We start from the raw sequence: 20,317 nt of genomic DNA, 5'->3' as shown, positions 1-20,317 counted from the left end.
ACAGAAGGGAAAAAGAACGACAGGATGGAAGAAAGAGACGTCGGTTCAAAGTGGGCAAGTTTCTACAGGGTTGAATCGTTAACGACTGGAACGAATTGTGCCGAAGCACTGAGTGAGCACTGCTGTGAATGGGCGCGGCAGTAAAGAAAGGGGCAGGAACGAACGTAGAACGAGAGGGAACAGGAAGAAGCTCTAGCGGAGTCGAATCTATTTAATTAGAATTATGGCGATACGACGTAACCGAAGAATCTCAAGTAATCTGTCAATGAGTTTAACAGGTCACCGGAAGCGTCGACTAGCTCGCGGTATCCGACTTTCCTTCTACTAATTCGTTCAATTACTTTTATCACGACATTTTCCACGACATGGAAGAGAAAGACTCTCAAGTTCGCAGGCGAAATGAAGCGAACGTCGCCGAAAGAATGACGGAAATATTAAAACGCGCGGATCAAAGGGAAAGGGTCATAAAGCAGGATGAACGTCAAGCGGTCTTGAAACTTAATAGAAGTATTAATATTATGTAGCCGTTTCCGATCGTGTCGTTTCTACCGTAGAACCAATTTCAACGATCAAGGAGAAACTAATAAATTTTATTATCAGAAGTTTTATAATTTCACTCGAGCGATATAGCATTGCGAGTCGTAATTAATTATTGTTGTAACACAATGGTATTATGATGCGCTGGTGTTACGGATTATCGTACAAGTTTCGACAATATATTTTATAGGTAAAAATAAATATAACGCTGTAAGTGATTTATCGTCAAGTTGCAGAAAATATATGAGGCAGGAAGTAATGGATTTATTTCCAGATAAATGATATTCCTGTTTCGTATTGATTTAGTGAATTAAACATAGTGAATTAAATAAATTAAGTGATAAATCGGTTTATAAACTAATCCAGTCGCATGTTGGTTTTACGTTGTCTCTATGTATTTTCGTATTCGAAGTACATATAATATTATTCATAAGCCTCTAACGCATCAGTGTACTATAGAATTTATTCGATACGTAAATAATTAATTCAGCAAATTTGTCTTGTATCTATTAACGTGTAACGTTAATATTATTTATTTACTTATTTATTTTTTGGTCCTATACAATGTTAAAAATAAGAGCACCATTTTGTTCGCCTTCAAAATCAACTTTTTTATAACGTTTTCAAGGACTTTTGTTTATACAATATTTTCGTACTAGCTTTAGCCGTAGAACACGTGCATTCCCTAATTATTTATATGGTGCAGGAATGTGAATGACAAAAGATAATTGTGCAGGGGAATGAGTTTTCTTCAAAGGAAAAGTAAAAATTCGATATGAAAGTCTTTTGTCGATAGTTTCGTTTTTTTTGAGAAAATCAGATTTCAGAGATTTGTGAAATATATTATATCATATAATTTTCACGTTTGATTCGATGATACTCGATTTTGCATGATATTCGCCATGAATATTATCTAAATAGAAATGAAAATTACTGACCGACAAGCAGATATTTCCTTGATGTTGATGCGCTCGACGACGAGATTCACTTTGTAGCTGCCACGCGCGTATATACAGATCGCCACGATATACGAGGCCACCTCGTTTCGCTCGTAACATCAGATGCCATCTGAAACGTAAATATACAAAACATATTTCAGGCAGCTCCAAATACTATCAAAATTTTAAATGATCTCTTCGAATAGGACAATAAATATTCACTTCAGCACATTATTTACGAGGTCGTAGAATTTTCCACATTTCCAGACTTATTAATAATCAATCACGCGTCACCAGCGTGCAGATAAAATAGCAAACTTCGATGTTGTTTTAATTGTTTGTAAATTTATAACAAAAGCGGAATGAATGATATTAAAAGCTATAATAGTCTGTATAATTTGACAATTAAATGTAAAATTACTTATAATAAAATTCGCAATACGTTTCGAACTTTTACTATTTTAACCACATCTTCAACAGTTTAATTCTATTAAACATATAACATTTTCACAGCGTATAAACTTGTCTATACGCGTATTAAAGTTAGTATACAATTTATTTCATAATAATATTATACTAAATTTAATATTATTACACAATACGTGTATATGAGATTGTGTATAACGCATTAACCGGACGAACAGACAATTTTAACTCATTAAACGTAACAAAAGAACGAAATTTTCTCATATAATGCTTCATTCTCGGTGAATTCGAACGCGTCACCTAAATAAAACGAATAATCTTGTATTTGTTGATTTAAAACGACAGAGATCGAAAAATGTCGATCCCTTGGCTTCGTAATAAGAGAGGAAACATGCATCTAAGGTAGGCATGCAAAATAAATTGCCAGACGGTCGCAAGTCATGGTTTGCATTCACCGGCGATGGAGTTTCTAGCGAACGTCTCACACCCTCTCGATAAAATAAATTCGTAAATGACACACCCTTTTCACGCGTCACTTCCGCGCGCGCAGTTCATTCTCGGCAGCTCTTTTTTCGCGGCCGAGCGGCGTGTTTACGAAGCGGAAAAGAGGGTGAATATCAGGAGTCAATAGTCGAGCTCCAAGGAGGACGCGCGCGCGATCCTTTATCGTGTCACATACTTCCCTCGGAACATTAACCTGGGAACTCTTGATATTTTCTCGCCAAGAACGAACACGTAGTTGAACGTCGAGCAGGAAATAAAGATTATTTAAAACGTAGACCCTGTTGCATCTACCAAATATACTGCGCCGCTTAGTTAAAATGTCTTATCTAGCACTTTGAACTTAAGAAAACTGAAATTTTATTATTATCTTTGTGCTAACTCTGGTCTCCTTTATTCAGTTAAAAAAACTATAGTCATTATTTCTCTCTCGTAACAGCTTATATAACGCAATCTCACTTAAAAGATAACGAAGGAACACGTCCTCGAACTTTTCAGTATCTCTCGATTGAGTTGCAATGAAAGAAGAAAGTACTTTATAGATTAAAGAATAACACGTATTGATATCGTAACAAGATTGTAGCAAGTTTTTCAATTCTACTACCTTTATCTTTCTCATCTTCAAAATGTTTTTAGATATCTTCAGTTTTCTCTTCCCTTCGTTTGTTATATTCAATGATCTTGAATAATCGCAGAATACACGTGTAGTACGCTGCTAATGAAATCTCGAACCGTTTTTCATAATCCACGTAATACGTAGATAAATTAATAAAAGGTTTCCACTAGTATTTAAATATTTTCCTCAGCCATTGAACATCGACTATCTTAAATATTCTATGAGAGATCTTCTAGATGAACACGATATTATAAAAGCTTGGTAGGAGCAGAGTTCAAATACGTGCTGAAGGAGAAAAGGGCGATTATAAAATTCCAGCAGTCCAAAGGAAATTTCCAGGGACGCCTTGTTAAACGATTTTCGCGGAATATTTGCGCATGCCTTCCGGAACGGTGGCGCGCCGCGATAATTTTCATCGGCCTTGGAATTTCCTTCAAGATACGGCATTCCTCGTTTCAGCTACGTTGTTCGGTACGTTCGCGCCGCTTCATAAGGAAATAAGAGGCCACGCGAGTTCCAGCTTCCCGCCTTCTATTCTTTCCCACTTCCTTTCGTCGTATGTTTTCTTCAATTCCTTGCACGTCTTTTTGCACGTCGTTACCAGGTAACTACTCCCCGGCTAATTCGCCCTCGCGAGAGAACACTTACTTTCTTGAACGCGAAACACCCCAACTCTTCGTCGCATTCTACTATTCTTTTCATTTCTTTCCAACGTGGCTGAGTTAAAACGACGTGAAACTACCCCTTAATTTCCGATTGCAGCGTTGATAGGTCGTGATCGATAAATGCGTGCGATATATAAGTCTCATCCACTTCATATAAGGACAGTCGAGCAATTTGTTTAGTGAAAGATTTTATTTCGTTTTCTTATATTCGATGGAGGAAACAAAAGTAAGGAAGTAATCGATTCTTTAACGTATTTCGATGATACTGAATTTAAAAATACAGACATCGAAAACTTAATATCGTAAAATACAAGTATTTATCAAAACTGGTATACACTGTCACAGAAAAAGAATTTGATCAAGTTTCGATATTTGTATATCACTGTCGAGCTCGCTTGGCGTTTTAAGACCACCGTTTCCCCTGTACCTTTCGAACGTATAGTGTTTCGTAAATTTTCCAAAAAATCTGCTCGCGTGAATAGGTGCACACGATTTCAAGCTCGACAGGCCGAAAATACAGAATCGGAGGTAGCGTCAGTAAATTCCCGATTTATCAGCTCGACGAGCGCTTAACGCAACGGTGACGACGTTATCGCTGCCTATGGAATCATCCTCTGACGCAGTGGCTTCCCCCGTGAATTTATATGTTTGAAAAAGCTACGCTGTATAAAGAGGATGCTGTACGATCTACTTGACATTTTTACGTTATTTTCAGACGACTTCCTAATTCGTACTTTTAGCCTGAATTGCACATTTGCTGTCCTATGTCGAATAGCATTCAACGTTTTGTTGTATTCTTTTTTCGTTTAATTTCAATTTATAAAATGCATTTCTTTTGGATATTATACGTTAATCTAATAAAAATAGAGGTAGATATATTTCCGATCGAAAGTCATAAGACATCTCTTGGTTTTTATAAAATTTTAATATCTGCATACGGATTATGAATTTTAAATTGTCTGCATTTTTTGATAAAACTTTTAATACGTTAGTAAAGTTCTTTATCGTTACAAAATAATTTATTCATCTTTTTTATCAGTTTTGGGATAAATATAATAATTCTAAATTCCGTTGCGAAAAATTATTCATTCTAAAACAAATTGCATCTCGATATTCAATCCCGCTACGAATGAGTATTTTCCCCTACGAAAAATAGAGATTTACAGGAAACACATGTTGACTGGATTTTAAAAAATGACTGGAAGCGATGTGGATCGAACTAATGTTCGATAATTTTCCATCGGTTCGTAAAACCATTCGCGTCCATGTCAACGTAGATAACGCGTCAGTCAGTATTTTTAACTGGTACATCGCACAATTTTGTTTCCAATATGGTATTAGTTTAGCGCTGAAATATTTCTGTGATTGAAATTGAACGCTTTCGCCTGTCTAGATAACCCTCGCCATAACAGAGGGCTGTGCTTCCAGAAAATCGACAGTTCATTATATTTTTTTAAAACAGTTAGAAACATAGAAACCGTGTGAATCAAATTTTTATCATTTTAAAATATAATGTGATATAAATTATTATATAAAATATTACAATGGGAAGAGTTAGATATAATTACGAAGGATGTAAATTTCGAGTTTTTTACGATCTATCTTTGAAATATCTACGTTAACATTTTCATCCCAATACAGTTTATAATTTTCCGCAAAAGAATATAATTCATATAATTCCACTGTAATTACGATTTTCTACTTTAGTCGAAGCTTCACAAACCTGTACGATAAAAGTTTGTCAAAGACGATGTGCAGACGTTTTCACTTGTATTTTGTATTATTTATTTTCACTCGTTTGCTGAAACACGTTCAGTTATTTAGATTTATGGATGACGCGACAAAGGTTCTAACCAGTCCTTTATGATTATATATCTTCAGTAACAGGCTGCTGAGAAACTTTAAAAGATGTAATTCAAATAAATTGGACGCGTCTGATATATATAAAATAAAAGTTAACCCGAAGGAAAATTTATACTCTATTTACTTAAATTATGCGTAATCAGATACCTGGATAAAAATGAATCTCACAATGAATTTCCACTACACATGGATTCATATCAATTTTTTAACTAAACATTTCAATACACATAAATTTGTGCAGCAATTTAGTTCTACCGCTTAAATAACGGTTTGTGAGCTAAATAAATTGCTCAATGCTATACTTTAAATCTAAAACAGTAACTGTGCGTTCAGAGCGTAAATGGAATCTGGAACCAATCGACGAAAACCACCGACGATTTACGAGAAGTTAATTTGACATTCGTGCAACCGCTGCAAAGTGAAAGCCGTTCTACCATATATCGAAATAAATAAGCCGTAAAAATCTCAGCATCGTACGAAGTTTATAATAATTCGATTGTTTCATTTCAATTATACCGAAAACTGTATCTACGATTTTTAAACAGTTTCATTCTCTGCTCGTGATATTTTAATGGCGAACAAATTTATTTGCGTAATATCAATGTGCAGAAGGTCTCTGATGTGAGTCGTTCGGAAACAATCTGCTACACTGGCACGCTACACTACAGGAGGATTTCTTTCGAATCTTCTCCGTTGATTACCGACAAGCGTCGTTTGATAGCGCGATTCGCGTTGGCGAATTATGCGCGTGATGATTTGTATTATATATAACGGAAAAGCTCATGGTTAAACGTTGGCCAGTTCCGTAGTTCTTCCGTTGAATTATTCATCCGCTTGAATAATTCATAAGTCGAATTTAGCGAAGGGATGAACAATGAAACGACCGAAAATGCGGTGTAAGATTTGACAAATTTATCGCTTTATGGTTTATTTACAAGCGCGTTGCCGTTTGCGACTGCTAGAAGCGCAATCCACTTAAACGGCGAATCAATATTTTCCGGACCGCGGCATCCCAGCTGTATGGCTGCATGCAGAAATAAATAAATCTCGAGGGTCCACAGCATTTTATTATTATTACGTTGGCGAACAGACGCCTGAGCCTGTCATCTGCTATTTTTGTCAGTCGAACAAATTGTTCGCCTTACAATTAGCGGACGAATGGACTTTTATCTTGCATGGAATTTGAAATGTACAATTGTGATTGAATACCGCATTTGCCTAGTTCACTTTTTAAATAATCTTTGTAAGGGATAAAACGGCGAAACATTGGAATATCGTTTCATTTACATTGAACAGAGAAAGATTAAATATCCTTTCTTTAATCGTGAAATCAGTTACCACGCAGTTCGATCTTGCGCGAAGTATCGTAGAATTTCTATCCTCAAAGGGTTAACTTTTCCCTGCTGCACTTTTCGGATCACTTTCGGTTCGTTGTCGATCGTATCTTTTTTATTGTTAAAAATTCTCTTCAGTTTTTGTTTGAAGAAAATACAGCACGAAAGAATCATTAACATGCATGAATTTTTGTGCCAATTTTATGTCAAAATGCTTTCTAAAAAAAAGTCTGTTTACTTATCCAAAAAATATATATAGTAACCTCCTATTTTTTAAACAACCGATAATGACGTATTATCTTGATATTTATTATACAGCCATTTCTAATATTGTTGTTATATCTATAACATTTTTATTGTATTTCACGTGCAATTCATATTTATTGCCAATAAAGAAGTCGTTTTTTTTTGTCACCTAAATCCTTTACCATACAAAGTTCTCAATTACTTTGTATACTTGGCCTTCGTAAAAAATTTCTCGAATATGTATATAAAGAATGTTTGTACGCGAAGATTGCTAAATTTGCTTTGCAAATCTGTTCTCGAGCTTTTTGGACGTTCCAGAAAGAAATTCATCGATGAAGGTGTCTAGAAATTTATTCCGGGTCAGATAGCATTTTTTGAATGTGTATAAAAGAAATTCGTCGAATAAAGATACCGTTCTTCCAACTCATTCATATTCCTTTGCACGTGCTATTAACGTTGTTTCAAATGTATTACAAAATTTAAATACGTTTCATTTTACATAGAAATAGCCAAATATACATAAAAAGTATATACATAAAAAATATACATAAAATCATAGAAACGAATGTTCCAAATGTTTCTAACGACGAAGATATTTATGAAATATATTCAAATCTTGATTGAATACGAAACGTCCGCACCAGGTTTCATCGAAACTCCCAATGTACCGAGTACCGCACAGAAACAATAAGTTCGTTTGAGCAATCCTCTAATCAAGCAACGACCTTTAATCATTTCTCAGCGAAATATCTGGAATCTGCAAACAAGTATCATCCTATTATCAATACGCGGCTCGGTTCGTGGAAAAAAAAGTGTCGCAGGTTAACGAAAAACCGTGAACAAATCTGCAAAGCTTCCGTTCGTCTCGCTCTACTTACAACAGTCATTAAGCTGATGCTAATGAAAAAGATCTCGTAATTATCAACTGGACGCAAACTACACGAGCCGTTCCCTCTAATATAGACTTCCAACGGCAGAAAACAAAGGAGTAGAGTATTGTAATTACTGTGTTCCCCGCCTCCACGAAAACTCATACACATACACAGAGACGCGAGAAGCGTGTGAAACGGTTCTTCCACCGCTGTACACTCGTTGGTCCGCTGGAACGTTTGCACCCCCTTTCGAAACCCTTCGCCACCCCCGTTGCTCATACCCGGCCTCTGCGGTCTGCATGGCAGATTTATATTTGCATTTAAAATTTGCACGCTGTGGCACATCTGTCAAACGGTGCATATTGAAATCTTTGCGCGTTGTGGTAGTTACACACCGATAGCGTAGGTGTTGTCAATCTGCTCGATCTCCCTTTCTCTCCTCCACTTCCAACGAGTCATCACCACTTTTCGCCTTGTTTCTCCAAAATTTAACCTCCGTGTATAGTCGACTCTCGTCTATGGAACAGTTGGTTGACCACGCCTGTGTCATTCGGTAGTTCAACCCTCTGAAACTGCGCCAAGCTCGCGCAATTCTTGCCGACCGTAACACCCCTTCAGGGTCTACCATTATCACGGTGATTTTGAAACGATGCGAAATTTGACTGCATAGTGATCTTTTGCTTTTAAAGGGGAAGGGGGAAGGAAACAAACTTTGATCTACCGCATTTTAGTAAACGTTGCCCGTCTATCAAATAATGGTCGTCCGGTATTGAATTATGAAATTTGTTGTTAGTAAATCATCATCCTCTGTCTTATAATATCATAAGGAAATACTTTCGATATCTAAAGAGATCCTTCTATGATTTCCCATTTTCTTATCGAAATATAATATAATCTTCCTAATCATGTCAGTTAATCCCCTGCAATTCTGTATCTATAGGTACATCACAAGAAGAACGATTTCAATTATTGAAACTACAAATGAATAGAACCTCTGTAACAATAAATTACCTATAATAAACGGATTAATTATCTTTATACATATAGACCAAAGCAATATATCTTTGTCTTCTGCTAATCTTCCTAACCTAACCTAACTTATCATTAGCCTTCCTATCATTAGCTGGCAAAATCACATATGCCACCAACATGTGCTTTTATACAAATAATTCCATATATCCACAAAGCATGTAACAGATATAACACCGTGACGATTGTTCGACCAGTTCCAGGAATTAATCACTTGCTATTCCAATCAACGCTTCACTAAAACCGTACATATTACCACCGAATATCGGTCAATCACACTTGTGCTGACACGAGAACACAACCGCCCATGCGAAGCGATTAAACCGGATGGGCGCGGAATTTTTTTGCGTCCACCTAAATCAAACGTCTAGGTTTTCAATGTCAATCGACAACCCATAAAAACTCACTAATTGAACGAAGCTCGTTCTTCCTCCTAACTCCAATTGGAAAAAAATAAAGAAATGAAAAAAACAATATACCCCTCTGCAATCCTCTAAACTCGTTCGCTGGAAAACTGACCGCGCGCTGGCTTTTTATCGATCACCGAGATCCCTGTACCATAATTTTGGTCAGCAAGAAAGAATTGATTCCGCGTGCATTCATTCGCACATACCTCCAGGGCGCCGCCTGCAAAAACAACGCGAATCGTCGCCGGCAAATTTACTGTGCCTTTTTTATGGATGCTATTTGCACCGCGAGGAGTCAGGGGGTTGCAATACGCGAGCCTCCGAGAGGGGCGTTGCGTGTTACAACGGATCTTTATGCATCTATGGGGAATTTAACCCTTTCGCAGATGGACCACAGGCTCTTTCTCTCCTTTCCGGAGATATAATAAAAGAACGCGAATTATTAAAAACACTTAACCCACGGGATTCGTCGTATCGTAAGAGACATCGTTTACACACGGTACAACGCACAATCGAACACAACACGTCACGACAATTCTTTCCACTCGTTATTAATTTACACGAAGAATTTGCATTCGAAGGATTAGCCACGATCGATGATAATTTTGCGTCGAAACGAGGGATGATAAAGTGGAGGAGAAAAGCGGAGGAAGGTCGAACTGAATGCAAGGGGTTAGTTGGCCGACCACTCTATAATCCAGGTACATACGTATGCACGCGGGAACAAGGGGTTGAAAACTGGACAAACGACGCGATTGCTATCCAGGGATGAAAGTTCCATGTCAACTCCGAAAGTCGAAGTTGCTAAGCTGTTCCAAACGATTCGTTTGCACTGTCGACGAGCGGCCGAACTGCGGCATTTTTCACCGGTATCAAAAGAGTTCCTCTGCTGAGCTTTCGTTTACTTCTGCCAATTTACTTCTCAGAGTCGAGGCTGGACGATGATCAACACACCCGTGAATTAGCGTTAATATTCCTTTCGGTTGGTGAAGTTGCAACGCATTCGTTTCAATGATTCGTATTCTTTTATTACCTTCAGAATCCTCTCGTTTGAACTTGCTTAAATGTTTGTACACTGATTTCTACGCGAATTGGTTTCGTGATAATTAAATTGGCTTTTGTGCGATAGGTATTAAAGCAGAGATTAATAGGATGTATAATTGTAATTATCGTTGATTAATATATTGGTTGCTGACGACGCGTACACTGCCTTGTTTCAATTATGCGAGTTGCTGCTCACGCCACAGCTATGGTGTATTTTTCGTTTGTGTATTTTAATAAAATAGTCTGGAAAAACGAAAGGAGTAATAAGCGATGCGTTGCAACAAACGTCGTTTAAGATAAAGTTATCTCTGGTGAAAAAAGTGAACAGTTTTTCTAGTGAGTTGTTTAAATAATAAAGTTAGAGATGACGAGATAATGAGAACATCGATGCGATCATTTGTATTTCAATGTAAAGGTTGTTATTATATCAGATTACATTACTGTATCATTACACGCATTGAATTTGTTCATCTACGTATGAGAATTATTAGCTTGTTCTATCTTCATCAATTATTAATTAGTGTGTCAGTGAAAACGCAACTCACTTAATAGTATGGCATCATATAGATCAACAACGTTTATAGTAATGACACAACTACATAGAAAAAGCAAACTTTTCGTGAAATCGGTTTGGAGCATAAAAAATTAAGAAAAAAAATTCAATTATATCATTCCTCTTGAATAATCTAATTTCAGCACATAAAAGAATAACGTTTCTATAGGTAAGCAATTGTTGCAAATATTTCAAAATTCATTTTGGACATTTTCTCGCTCATCTGCCAAGTCAACGACGCAATATAATAATATGAACATGTCTATATCGACGTAACGGCATTTCTATCCTGTGCTATTAAATGAGCGACAAGTTTCATTCGTTATCACAATATCAAAATCACAAGAAATTTTTCTCCCTAATCTCATCAAATTGCACCGAAAATATTCAAGCTTGTACGAATACACGCATATACAAAAATTCGGTATATTGGTTGCAATTACTTACCTGGTGATAAGTTGATGAACTCTGGGCCACTGACCCCTCGATCTCAATATCCTGACCGTTCCCAGAAGCGACGATCTGTGCGACGGCGAAACCTCCATGGCTTTGAGGTAGTACTTGAGAGAGGGTAGCCATTTGCCTGAAGAGACAGACGACGATTTGGCGTGAGTATAAAGCTGAAGCAGGGCCGTTACGCGGCCAGAGTTTCGATGTTGTTTCGCTACTTTAAACTACTTTAACCCGTACTTTGGACCGTCGCAACGGGAACTGTCGGGCTTTATCCTACTTTAAGCTATTTAGCCATTTTACCACCGTCACTTACCATTCTGGTACAACCACGATGCATATTCCGCGAGATGGTCGGGGCTTTTGGGTTGTAATCGGACCACGTGCCGTAGAAGAACGCCAGCGGTAGGACCAGTTGCCAATCTCGCCAGCACCAAATAAGCTGGCGTATACGCCGGGTCCAAGGATACGCATTTTTGCAACATCCGTATACATTCCTCTGTCCTGTTCGTTTTCCTGGCAAATGGAACCACGTAACACGTTACGTTAATTTATTTTTATATACGTACGCATTAGGTTACTCGAAAAGTTGATAGCGAAATTTAGGAAAAATGTTAACTATTCTGTTTACACAGAGTAATCATGTCATTAGAAAATATATACAGCCTTTCTATCGATAACTTTTGTTCTTCACATCTGATCACGATAACGAAACGTTTACAGGTGTATTAATTGGTGAATGATTTGACTGATTTCAATTGTCAGCAGATATTAGGATTCAAATACAGATATTTGTCTATCGAGTAAAGTCCTTATCTACTTCGAATCGTTTGATTCGATCGAGCGTGCTTAGTTAGTGTGCCTATTATATGCAAGTATTTAATGAAAATATCGTTGCACATGAATGTAAAATTGACAGGGTACGTTATACAGTTGTTGTGTAGAGTAACGATTTATTGGCAATTAAATTTCGGTGTGTTTCGACCGCGTTAACTATGACAACCTATCCCAATCATGTATGACGATCATTCTCGCGAAGTATAACATGATTACAATCAAGATATGAATGCCTGTACTTGCTTTTAACGTACTATGCGCAACCGTGTACGTCATTGTGCATTCTGCGCGCTTCATCGTTCCGTGAAATGCCACTGTCCATGACGCTAATTTCGCGTCCACTGGTTAATACAATTTTCCCTAATAGACCGGTAGGTAGATACTAACCTAATAAAATTATACGCAGTACTCAAAAATTTAACTTAACGACTGCTAATGTTCATTTTCAATCTTGAAAGTTAGCTCTTTATTCGTTCGTGAATTTAAATTCTTTTGGAATTAGAATTTCTTACTAAAGATAATAGTGACGACGAATAAAAATTTGTCGATCTTCAAAAGACCCTAAATTGCTTCATGTTCTGTTACATTCCTTTAAACGCGTATATATTACTACACGATTTATTGTCGAAATTCAACTTTCAGATTTAAAATTGAAGACCGTATATCACGCGGTCATTCGTTTTATGGAAAAAGTCGATTCTAATTTCTCATTCACAAAGAAACGATAGATACGCATCGTTATTAGTCGATAAATTATCCACGTTTTCAAGTATTTCCTCTGTAAGTACAACTGAAAGAAAGAATGGAAGCCACGAAAAGATTTTTTCTTTCATTCATTAAATATCATAATCTACTCATGATATATTATATATTTTCGTGCATTACATATATTCTCTGTAAATCTGTGCATCTTTGAATTTTCGATAAACGTATAAATATCTGCAGTTTAGTTATCGGTGAAAAAGTGGTTATCAGCGATTTGCAAACGAAGTTGTTCCATCAGACCTTCGAATTCCACGATCCGTAACACACTTCATAAGCCGAGTAATCCGCGAGCCACGTTCCCAGGGATTTCACGGTGGAAAATACTTTCGTGGAGGAGAGAGCCGAAAAATTTATGGGCGATGTTTCCCCGCGAGCCGGAACGAGACGAAAATGGAGTACGGCGCAGCAGCAGCAGCAACAGCAGCGAGTGGACGGAACGAGCAATGGCGGTATGCACGTACGCACGCCTCGCTCCCGCCGTCAATTAAACATTAATTTATCAAGCAAGAGGCGTTAATTAAAGTTTAATTTTGACCACGCCACTAGAATTACCTTGCCACGCTAAATTTATCGCGCAGCGTACACCTCGGTATACCATTGCCTCGATATACCATTAATAAAGCAGGAAGCCGTTGGATTCGGGATTCTTCCTGTAACTCTGTTTACTCCGCGTGATGGGAGACACCATTAGATTCCAGAGCATTCGGAGAAACGAGAATTATCCTTGATTTCCACTCGTTGTTCCCTGCCGCGTCTGCGTCGTTTATTCTCTTTTTACACAAATGAACGAGTTGCTTCTTCACTTGCGAGTTTCACAGACCGTTACCATAGATACGCGATAGCGTATCGTTTCGTTCTCTCTTTGTGAACGTTTTTGAGAGGAAACAAGTTCTTATCAAACTCGAAAGAGTGGCTCTGTGCATGATTCTTGTAGTCGATAATAATGGTATCGTTCGAGCTGTCTATTATAGTGTAATTAATGTTCAATGATTAACGATAACCGTTATGATTAATTAAATTGTTAATCACGAACGATGACGAGATGATTAAATATACTACTGAATTTAATTAATATTGCATCGTTACGTGTTATGATAAGATCAATATTTATGATTTTAGTAAATGTGAGTTCAATAAGAAGAATTAAATTAACGTTACCACGTTAATCTCCGAGCATCTAATTCGTAGAATTTTATCTTGCGCGAACCAACGTATAAGTAAAAAATAATGTTAAATAGAATGTTTCTTAATTTTTTCTCCAATATCCTTCTACGTTACCGAACATTATTACATTATATTAGCGAATTTTTACGAGCTATATGTTACAATTTCTAATTTATAAATTATCAATATCAATAAATTCCTCTGTGTAATAGCTAAGAGATTACAAAAAATAAAGCAAGCAGCGATTCACATGACATCTGACATTTCTTTCACGATGACTTAATCACTGACCTGTAGAGTTGACCAAGATTGTAATGAGCGTTCACGTGCCCCGGTTGAGCGTGTATCGCAGCCAAAAAGTGTTGCTCCGCTTGATCGCCCACCGAAAGCGTTCCGAGGTTGTTATGCGCACTAGCGTACGTCGGCCACAGCCTGTAATCAAATAAACACCGCTTATTTACAAAGTGATTAATGATCCGGAGGAACACGGTGCGTTTCCATGCATTTAATCACGAAGGTAATTCCGTTTCCCCCATGAGCATACGTGCTCGTGTAATAATCGGCGATAGAGCTGATCAACGGAATAATTTTCATCGATCCTTCGAATCTTTTCGAGCGCAAATTTGCACAATATCGTGAAAATATTTCCGTATGTTCGAACACAACGACAAACAAGCAGGCATAACAGCAATGTAATCTCGAATCAGTTTTTCTTTTGTAATATCCTGGATTTTATCTATACTGCACGGAGAAATCGTGATGTTACAAATATTTATACGTATGTTTTCCATAAGTTTCCTACGAATATATATGTTGCACGTAATACCTAAGCTTTCAAACTGAAAAAAGAAAAAAGAAATGTATCGATGCACGATACATCCTGAATCTCCGAGATAATGACAAACCAGCGAACTCTTGCTTTCGATATCGTGGACGAGGATTCGATCGTATTCGGCTACATACCCAGACGCCATCGTGAACGAATAAAAGGTGAATTCGCAATAGGGTGAAAGATGAATTAGATAATTTTTTGCGAGAAACTATTCACCTTTCTCCGTAGACAGGAAATTACGTTTGGCGAAAATTTCCGAAAGTTTCCTTTATTAACAAATGCCCATAGAACTGGCTAGAGCAGTAGGAACCAGTAGATATCAGTTAATTATCGTTTAGTTAGAGGAAACAACGAATGGTTAGCGAAGGAAATTAAGTGGCGCGTTTTGCTTGATTTTCAAATGATTAATCGGTTTTCTTAAATTAGTTGGAATTGTTGATAGATGTTCGGTAATGAAAATTTTCTTCGTATTATTCGTAGAATTGCTTCAGAATAATCTCATTTCAGATTCGAAGAATAAATCTTCGGGTTCTGTTGAAAATATTAAGGATAAAAGCCAAAGTAAATAAACGTCAGTAAAATATACAGAAGCATAAATTCTTCTGATTGCTTTCATAATAGCGCGTTTATCGTTAAACGTCTCGCTCGGATAATGAAACTTCTCATATTTTCCTATCTTCAAGTGCAAACAGGTTAAACACGCTCCTCTTCTTTGAATAACACGTGGAACGCATATGGGTATTTAATTTTCAGAAAATATTTAACAACACTGCGTATTTAAGAGCACAATTCTGCCTTTAGTTAAATCCGCTGCTCGCGTCGCCGCTGCGAACCCAATTTAGAAGTAACGTAGTTAGGGAAAATGTATTATGGTGGAAACGCGTTCTGACAAAACTTTCCTAACTTCTGACGAGAAACGTATATTCTGACAGTGATTCTTTGAAGCGACGCAATTCGGCCCAACATCGCGACGAGGATTAAAGAACAATATTATATTTCTGTGGACGGGGGATGTGGAACAACGCGCGGAACTCGATTTTTCAGCGGAAGCTACTTCGAGAAACTAAATTAAACTTTCTTATCGAAATAAAGGATATTCCTCGACTAAATAATCGTCATGAAGAAACTGGCCGGTGAAACGTTAATCGTCCCCGATTTCGACGTCAACTGTCTTATAATTGCAAAGAAACAAAACTTTCGTCTTGCTATTTAACGTTTTCATCTTGGATCGAAGAAACTTTAATTTATTCAGAAATTAACCGTTACTTTTTTAATGGAAGCTAACTACGACTTTAATTATTTCGTTTCGTTATGTAACAAGGTACTTTATTTAATACATTTATCTTAGAATGTTATAATTCGTTGGAGCTGTCGTCCAGAGAAACAGACTCCATTTCTGTATGCACTTTACCAGAGTCTGAATATAATTAAAAGTTAAAAATTTCTACCTCGTTAATATCTGACTTCCGTGCGTCCTGATATTTCACTGAATTCTTCATATTACTTAAAACACTGCATAAAAGGAATTTAAAAAAAAAAAAAAAAAAAAATATATGAAACAATAAAGTAATCACAAAGAAATTATACTAATGGAATATTCAAATATATTTTAATGATAATATTAATCAAGTACGATACACTTCTTATAAAAAGATGTTTCACAACCTCAAACAAAAAATTATTTCATTAAAATAATGTAAATCTTTAGAAGAGAATTATTTCAGTACACTGCACGTTGTACATTATCAAATATTTTATTATTACAAATAAAATACAGTTGTCACTACGATATATTATTTTCACCTACTATTAAATTACAATTTTCAAGGGACGAATAAATATCACCACAGTAGATTTCCAGAGTGGAATCTTAAATGATAATGGAAGAAAGAAATTCAACTTCTATTTGTTATTGAATACAGTTCTCTATCGATGTTTATTTTTCAATATATATAAATATATAACTTTGAATCAATGAATCAGCCGATGTAACAATATTTTTATATCCTGTATTTAATGTACGATTAATCAATTATATTCTGCGACTAAAACTTTTTACGGAAATAAAAATAAATTAATCAATTGGTAAATGTTGGTAATAAATTAAACGAACACGCGTCATGCATCCGAAGCTCAATTAGAAGTGTAATGAAGTGTTATGTTAAAACGATCTCGGAGCAACGATACGTAATTACAAAGCGAAGAAACTCACGAACAGAGAGGCACGAAGCAACCGGCCCAAAATGAGGCCTCTGTAAATCACCGACCGCCTTTCAAGATTCAAATGATTTTGCCGCACGTTGGAGGCCGGTATGAAACTTTCGCTGCGTGGTATACGTCTAAATTGCTTCGAAGCATGAAACTCCGTACTTAATAAAATGTCACTCGCACCCTTTCGGCTGCAACCCTTCTCCATGGCACGCAGTCAACTACAGCGTTACAAGCTTTAACACAGGCAAAGTAAAATCTGTGTATCCCAGCCTCTCTTCTGTCTATGCGCGGAACACAGTTGGGATTGCGTTAACGCCATTGTAATTATAATACCGTGTAAACTACCTTCCCTTCGTCAATTTGCGATTTGACGGTTTGTTTTAGGGGGGGGGGGAGTAGGATAGTATGGATAAAATGAGAATAAATAAGAAGAGCATTAAAAAATTTAGAATCGAGCGAAAACACTTTATTCCAACTGTTTCATATTCGATAAACTATCTTGAAAATCTGTTCAGAATTTGAACGAATTTTCATATTTTCGTGATAACATTTGTATCGTGTTTCTGTTAAATTTATATTTATATTCTATTAAGTATCGTTTTATGTATTAAAACTGATAAGAACGAAATAGAATGTCGAGTCCTGTTCCACACAAAATCATCATGACAGCAGTGCTGTTTAATGTCATGAAGTCCTCTGATTTATTGTGGTATTTCATTTATTTATTGTGGATATTTTGTAAACTACCGACACGGTATGGTTATAAAGTTTCCCAATTTTTATATGAAATTACTTTTGAAAGCAAATATGCGGTAGAAGGAAAGGGGTAAAGCGGGGAGAAAGAGGAACTTTTATTCGGTCGTGTTCAACAAAGACCTAACTGGATTGTTAAAGGTAAACACGAAAGATACCAAAATCTGATATCCCATTCGTTAGAACGGAGATATAGTTTCATGTAGTGATTCCGCTTTTTGTCCATACAATAGCTGTTTACTCTCAGAACAATTTTTCGATATTTCGAAATCCTTTTTCCTATAACTTTGGTTTATCAACAAAAAATTTACTTCCGATATTAAATGGTTTAAATACAACACGTTAGATAGAAATCATTTCCGATCTCGAAAATCGGAATCAATCATAAATTTACGATACTATGGTGCACTATGTTACGCAAGAATTTTTAAGGATTATCTCCGTATAATTTCACTTGTTTCTATAGAATTCATAGCTCTGTACGACCCTCTGCTTTATAATATCAAATCGCACGTCTGATATGCTTTATCATTTTAATTCGAGAAACGCAGGTTGTATTTCCAACGAAATGTACAGTTTGAACTACAATTATAATTTGATATCTTCAAACCGAAAACCAATAACTGTAAATTATACATGACAGAATGCAACATAAGTGTAATTACTCACTCGCGAGGAAACTTTATCGATGTAATCATGGTCAAGTCGGGTCTCGTTAAAGTGCCAACGAAATTTCAGAACGTTTCGTGTGACACACGTAATGTATCCGTTTACAAAAGTCAACAAGCGTTGAAACACTTTCCTACATAATATTACGACATTCTGTACGTACATTTCGACAGTCTATTACAAAATAGAATAGTCGATGTTCACTTAAACAACTACTGGCTTTCAAAGAATCGTACAAGAACTGATTAATCTACAGGGTGATTGGTAACCGGTGGTACATGCGGAAAGGGGGTGATTCTACGCGAAAAGAGAAGTCGAAAATATAGAATAAAGATTTTTTTTTAATTTTTCCATCGAGACAACGATCTACAGAGAGATCCGTTATAACGTACCGCACGCGTACCGAGCGAAAATTCAAAGTCGATTTTCTCGAAAACAAAGCCTCGAACGAAAAATTTTTATTCCATATTTTCGACTTCTTTTTTCGCGTAGAATCACCCCCTTTTCGCTTGTACCGCCAGTTACCAACCACCCTGTACATACAGTATGTCAAACAAACGTCAACTAAAATCAAATTATAATACTAAACACGCAATATCACTTCCAAACTTCTTGTTCTAGCCACAAAATGGAGACAACCTACCCTACACTGAACGAATACACGCGCCCCTTCTTGCATGACATCTGTAACAGCAAATTGACTCCACGAAGACGTACGAATGGCGCGCCCTTTTCGATGTAATATTCGATATTAAGGATGCTATCGCGGTGGCAACATGCGGACTGTAGTAACCACGTTGGAATATTAGAAAAAGAGACGGCTATAGAATGGGGAAAGGAAAGTGGAGAACACAATTCGTAGAGACTGGAGACATCTCGAGGATAGTTGGTTCGTAACGGTGTAACGGTGAGGGGGTTGTCTGCGAGAGCTCAATAAGGGTTGGAGGTCGGAGAAAACTACGGAGATAGGATCGTCGCGGGCGCGTTCAAGTTACACGCAGTGAAATGAAGAAAGCGGATAAAGGAGACAGAAAAAGAAATCCAACGTGAGTGGATCGGCCAGCGTCAAAAAAGGGAGGTATAATCCGACCGGTATTCTATCGAGTCTGTGATGTATGTTCACGTTCCCGCGACGAATCCGTTTTATTCGATGCGTTCGGGATGAATCTCGATGTGTATTTCCTATTTCTCCGCATTTCTTCTTTTTTCCTATTCGTTCTCTTCTGTCTTGCATTTATTCGTTTCTTGTTGCTTGCGTTTGTTTCACCCTTGGAAAAGTGTTTCGTTTATATTTAAGTTGCTAGAAATGATACTAATTCCAGAACGAAATACTTCGATGCACATATTTTTCTTTTCCTGTCTTTCTTTTGTTTTTTAACCCTTTGCATCCTTTGTTCTACAATTCACTTTCTTTTTTTCTTTTTTTTTTTTTCTTTTGCTCCATTTGGCACTAGCTCCATCTATATTTAAGTCGCTGGGAACGATATCGATTCCCGAACAAAAATATTTCGACGGTAAACAGATTTTTTCCCCCTTTCTTCGTCTAGTTTTGTTTTTTTAACTTGCACCCGTTGTATTGCAATTCTTTTTTGTTTCGTTCTGGCG

General features: G+C 36.8%; 1 protein-coding gene across 1 annotated transcript in view; it reads right to left on the bottom strand.

The window, feature by feature from the left end:
• LOC100740423 (protein O-mannosyl-transferase TMTC1-like) overlaps positions 1 to 20,317 on the bottom strand; it is a 50,274-nt gene that overhangs the window by 4,775 nt on the left and 25,182 nt on the right. The window contains exons 5-8 of the mRNA XM_012388681.3: positions 14,539 to 14,679; positions 11,798 to 11,997; positions 11,479 to 11,614; positions 1,476 to 1,605 (exon numbers count right to left, since the gene is read on the bottom strand). Coding sequence (XP_012244104.2) covers positions 1,476 to 1,605; positions 11,479 to 11,614; positions 11,798 to 11,997; positions 14,539 to 14,679 — 607 coding nt within the window. The remainder of the gene's footprint in view (positions 1 to 1,475; positions 1,606 to 11,478; positions 11,615 to 11,797; positions 11,998 to 14,538; positions 14,680 to 20,317) is intronic.

This window comes from Bombus impatiens, unplaced genomic scaffold (assembly GCF_000188095.3).
Source record: "Bombus impatiens unplaced genomic scaffold, BIMP_2.2 scf_0571, whole genome shotgun sequence".
Lineage (NCBI taxonomy): Eukaryota > Metazoa > Arthropoda > Insecta > Hymenoptera > Apidae > Bombus > Bombus impatiens.
This window is presented reverse-complemented; position numbering and strand designations above follow the sequence as displayed.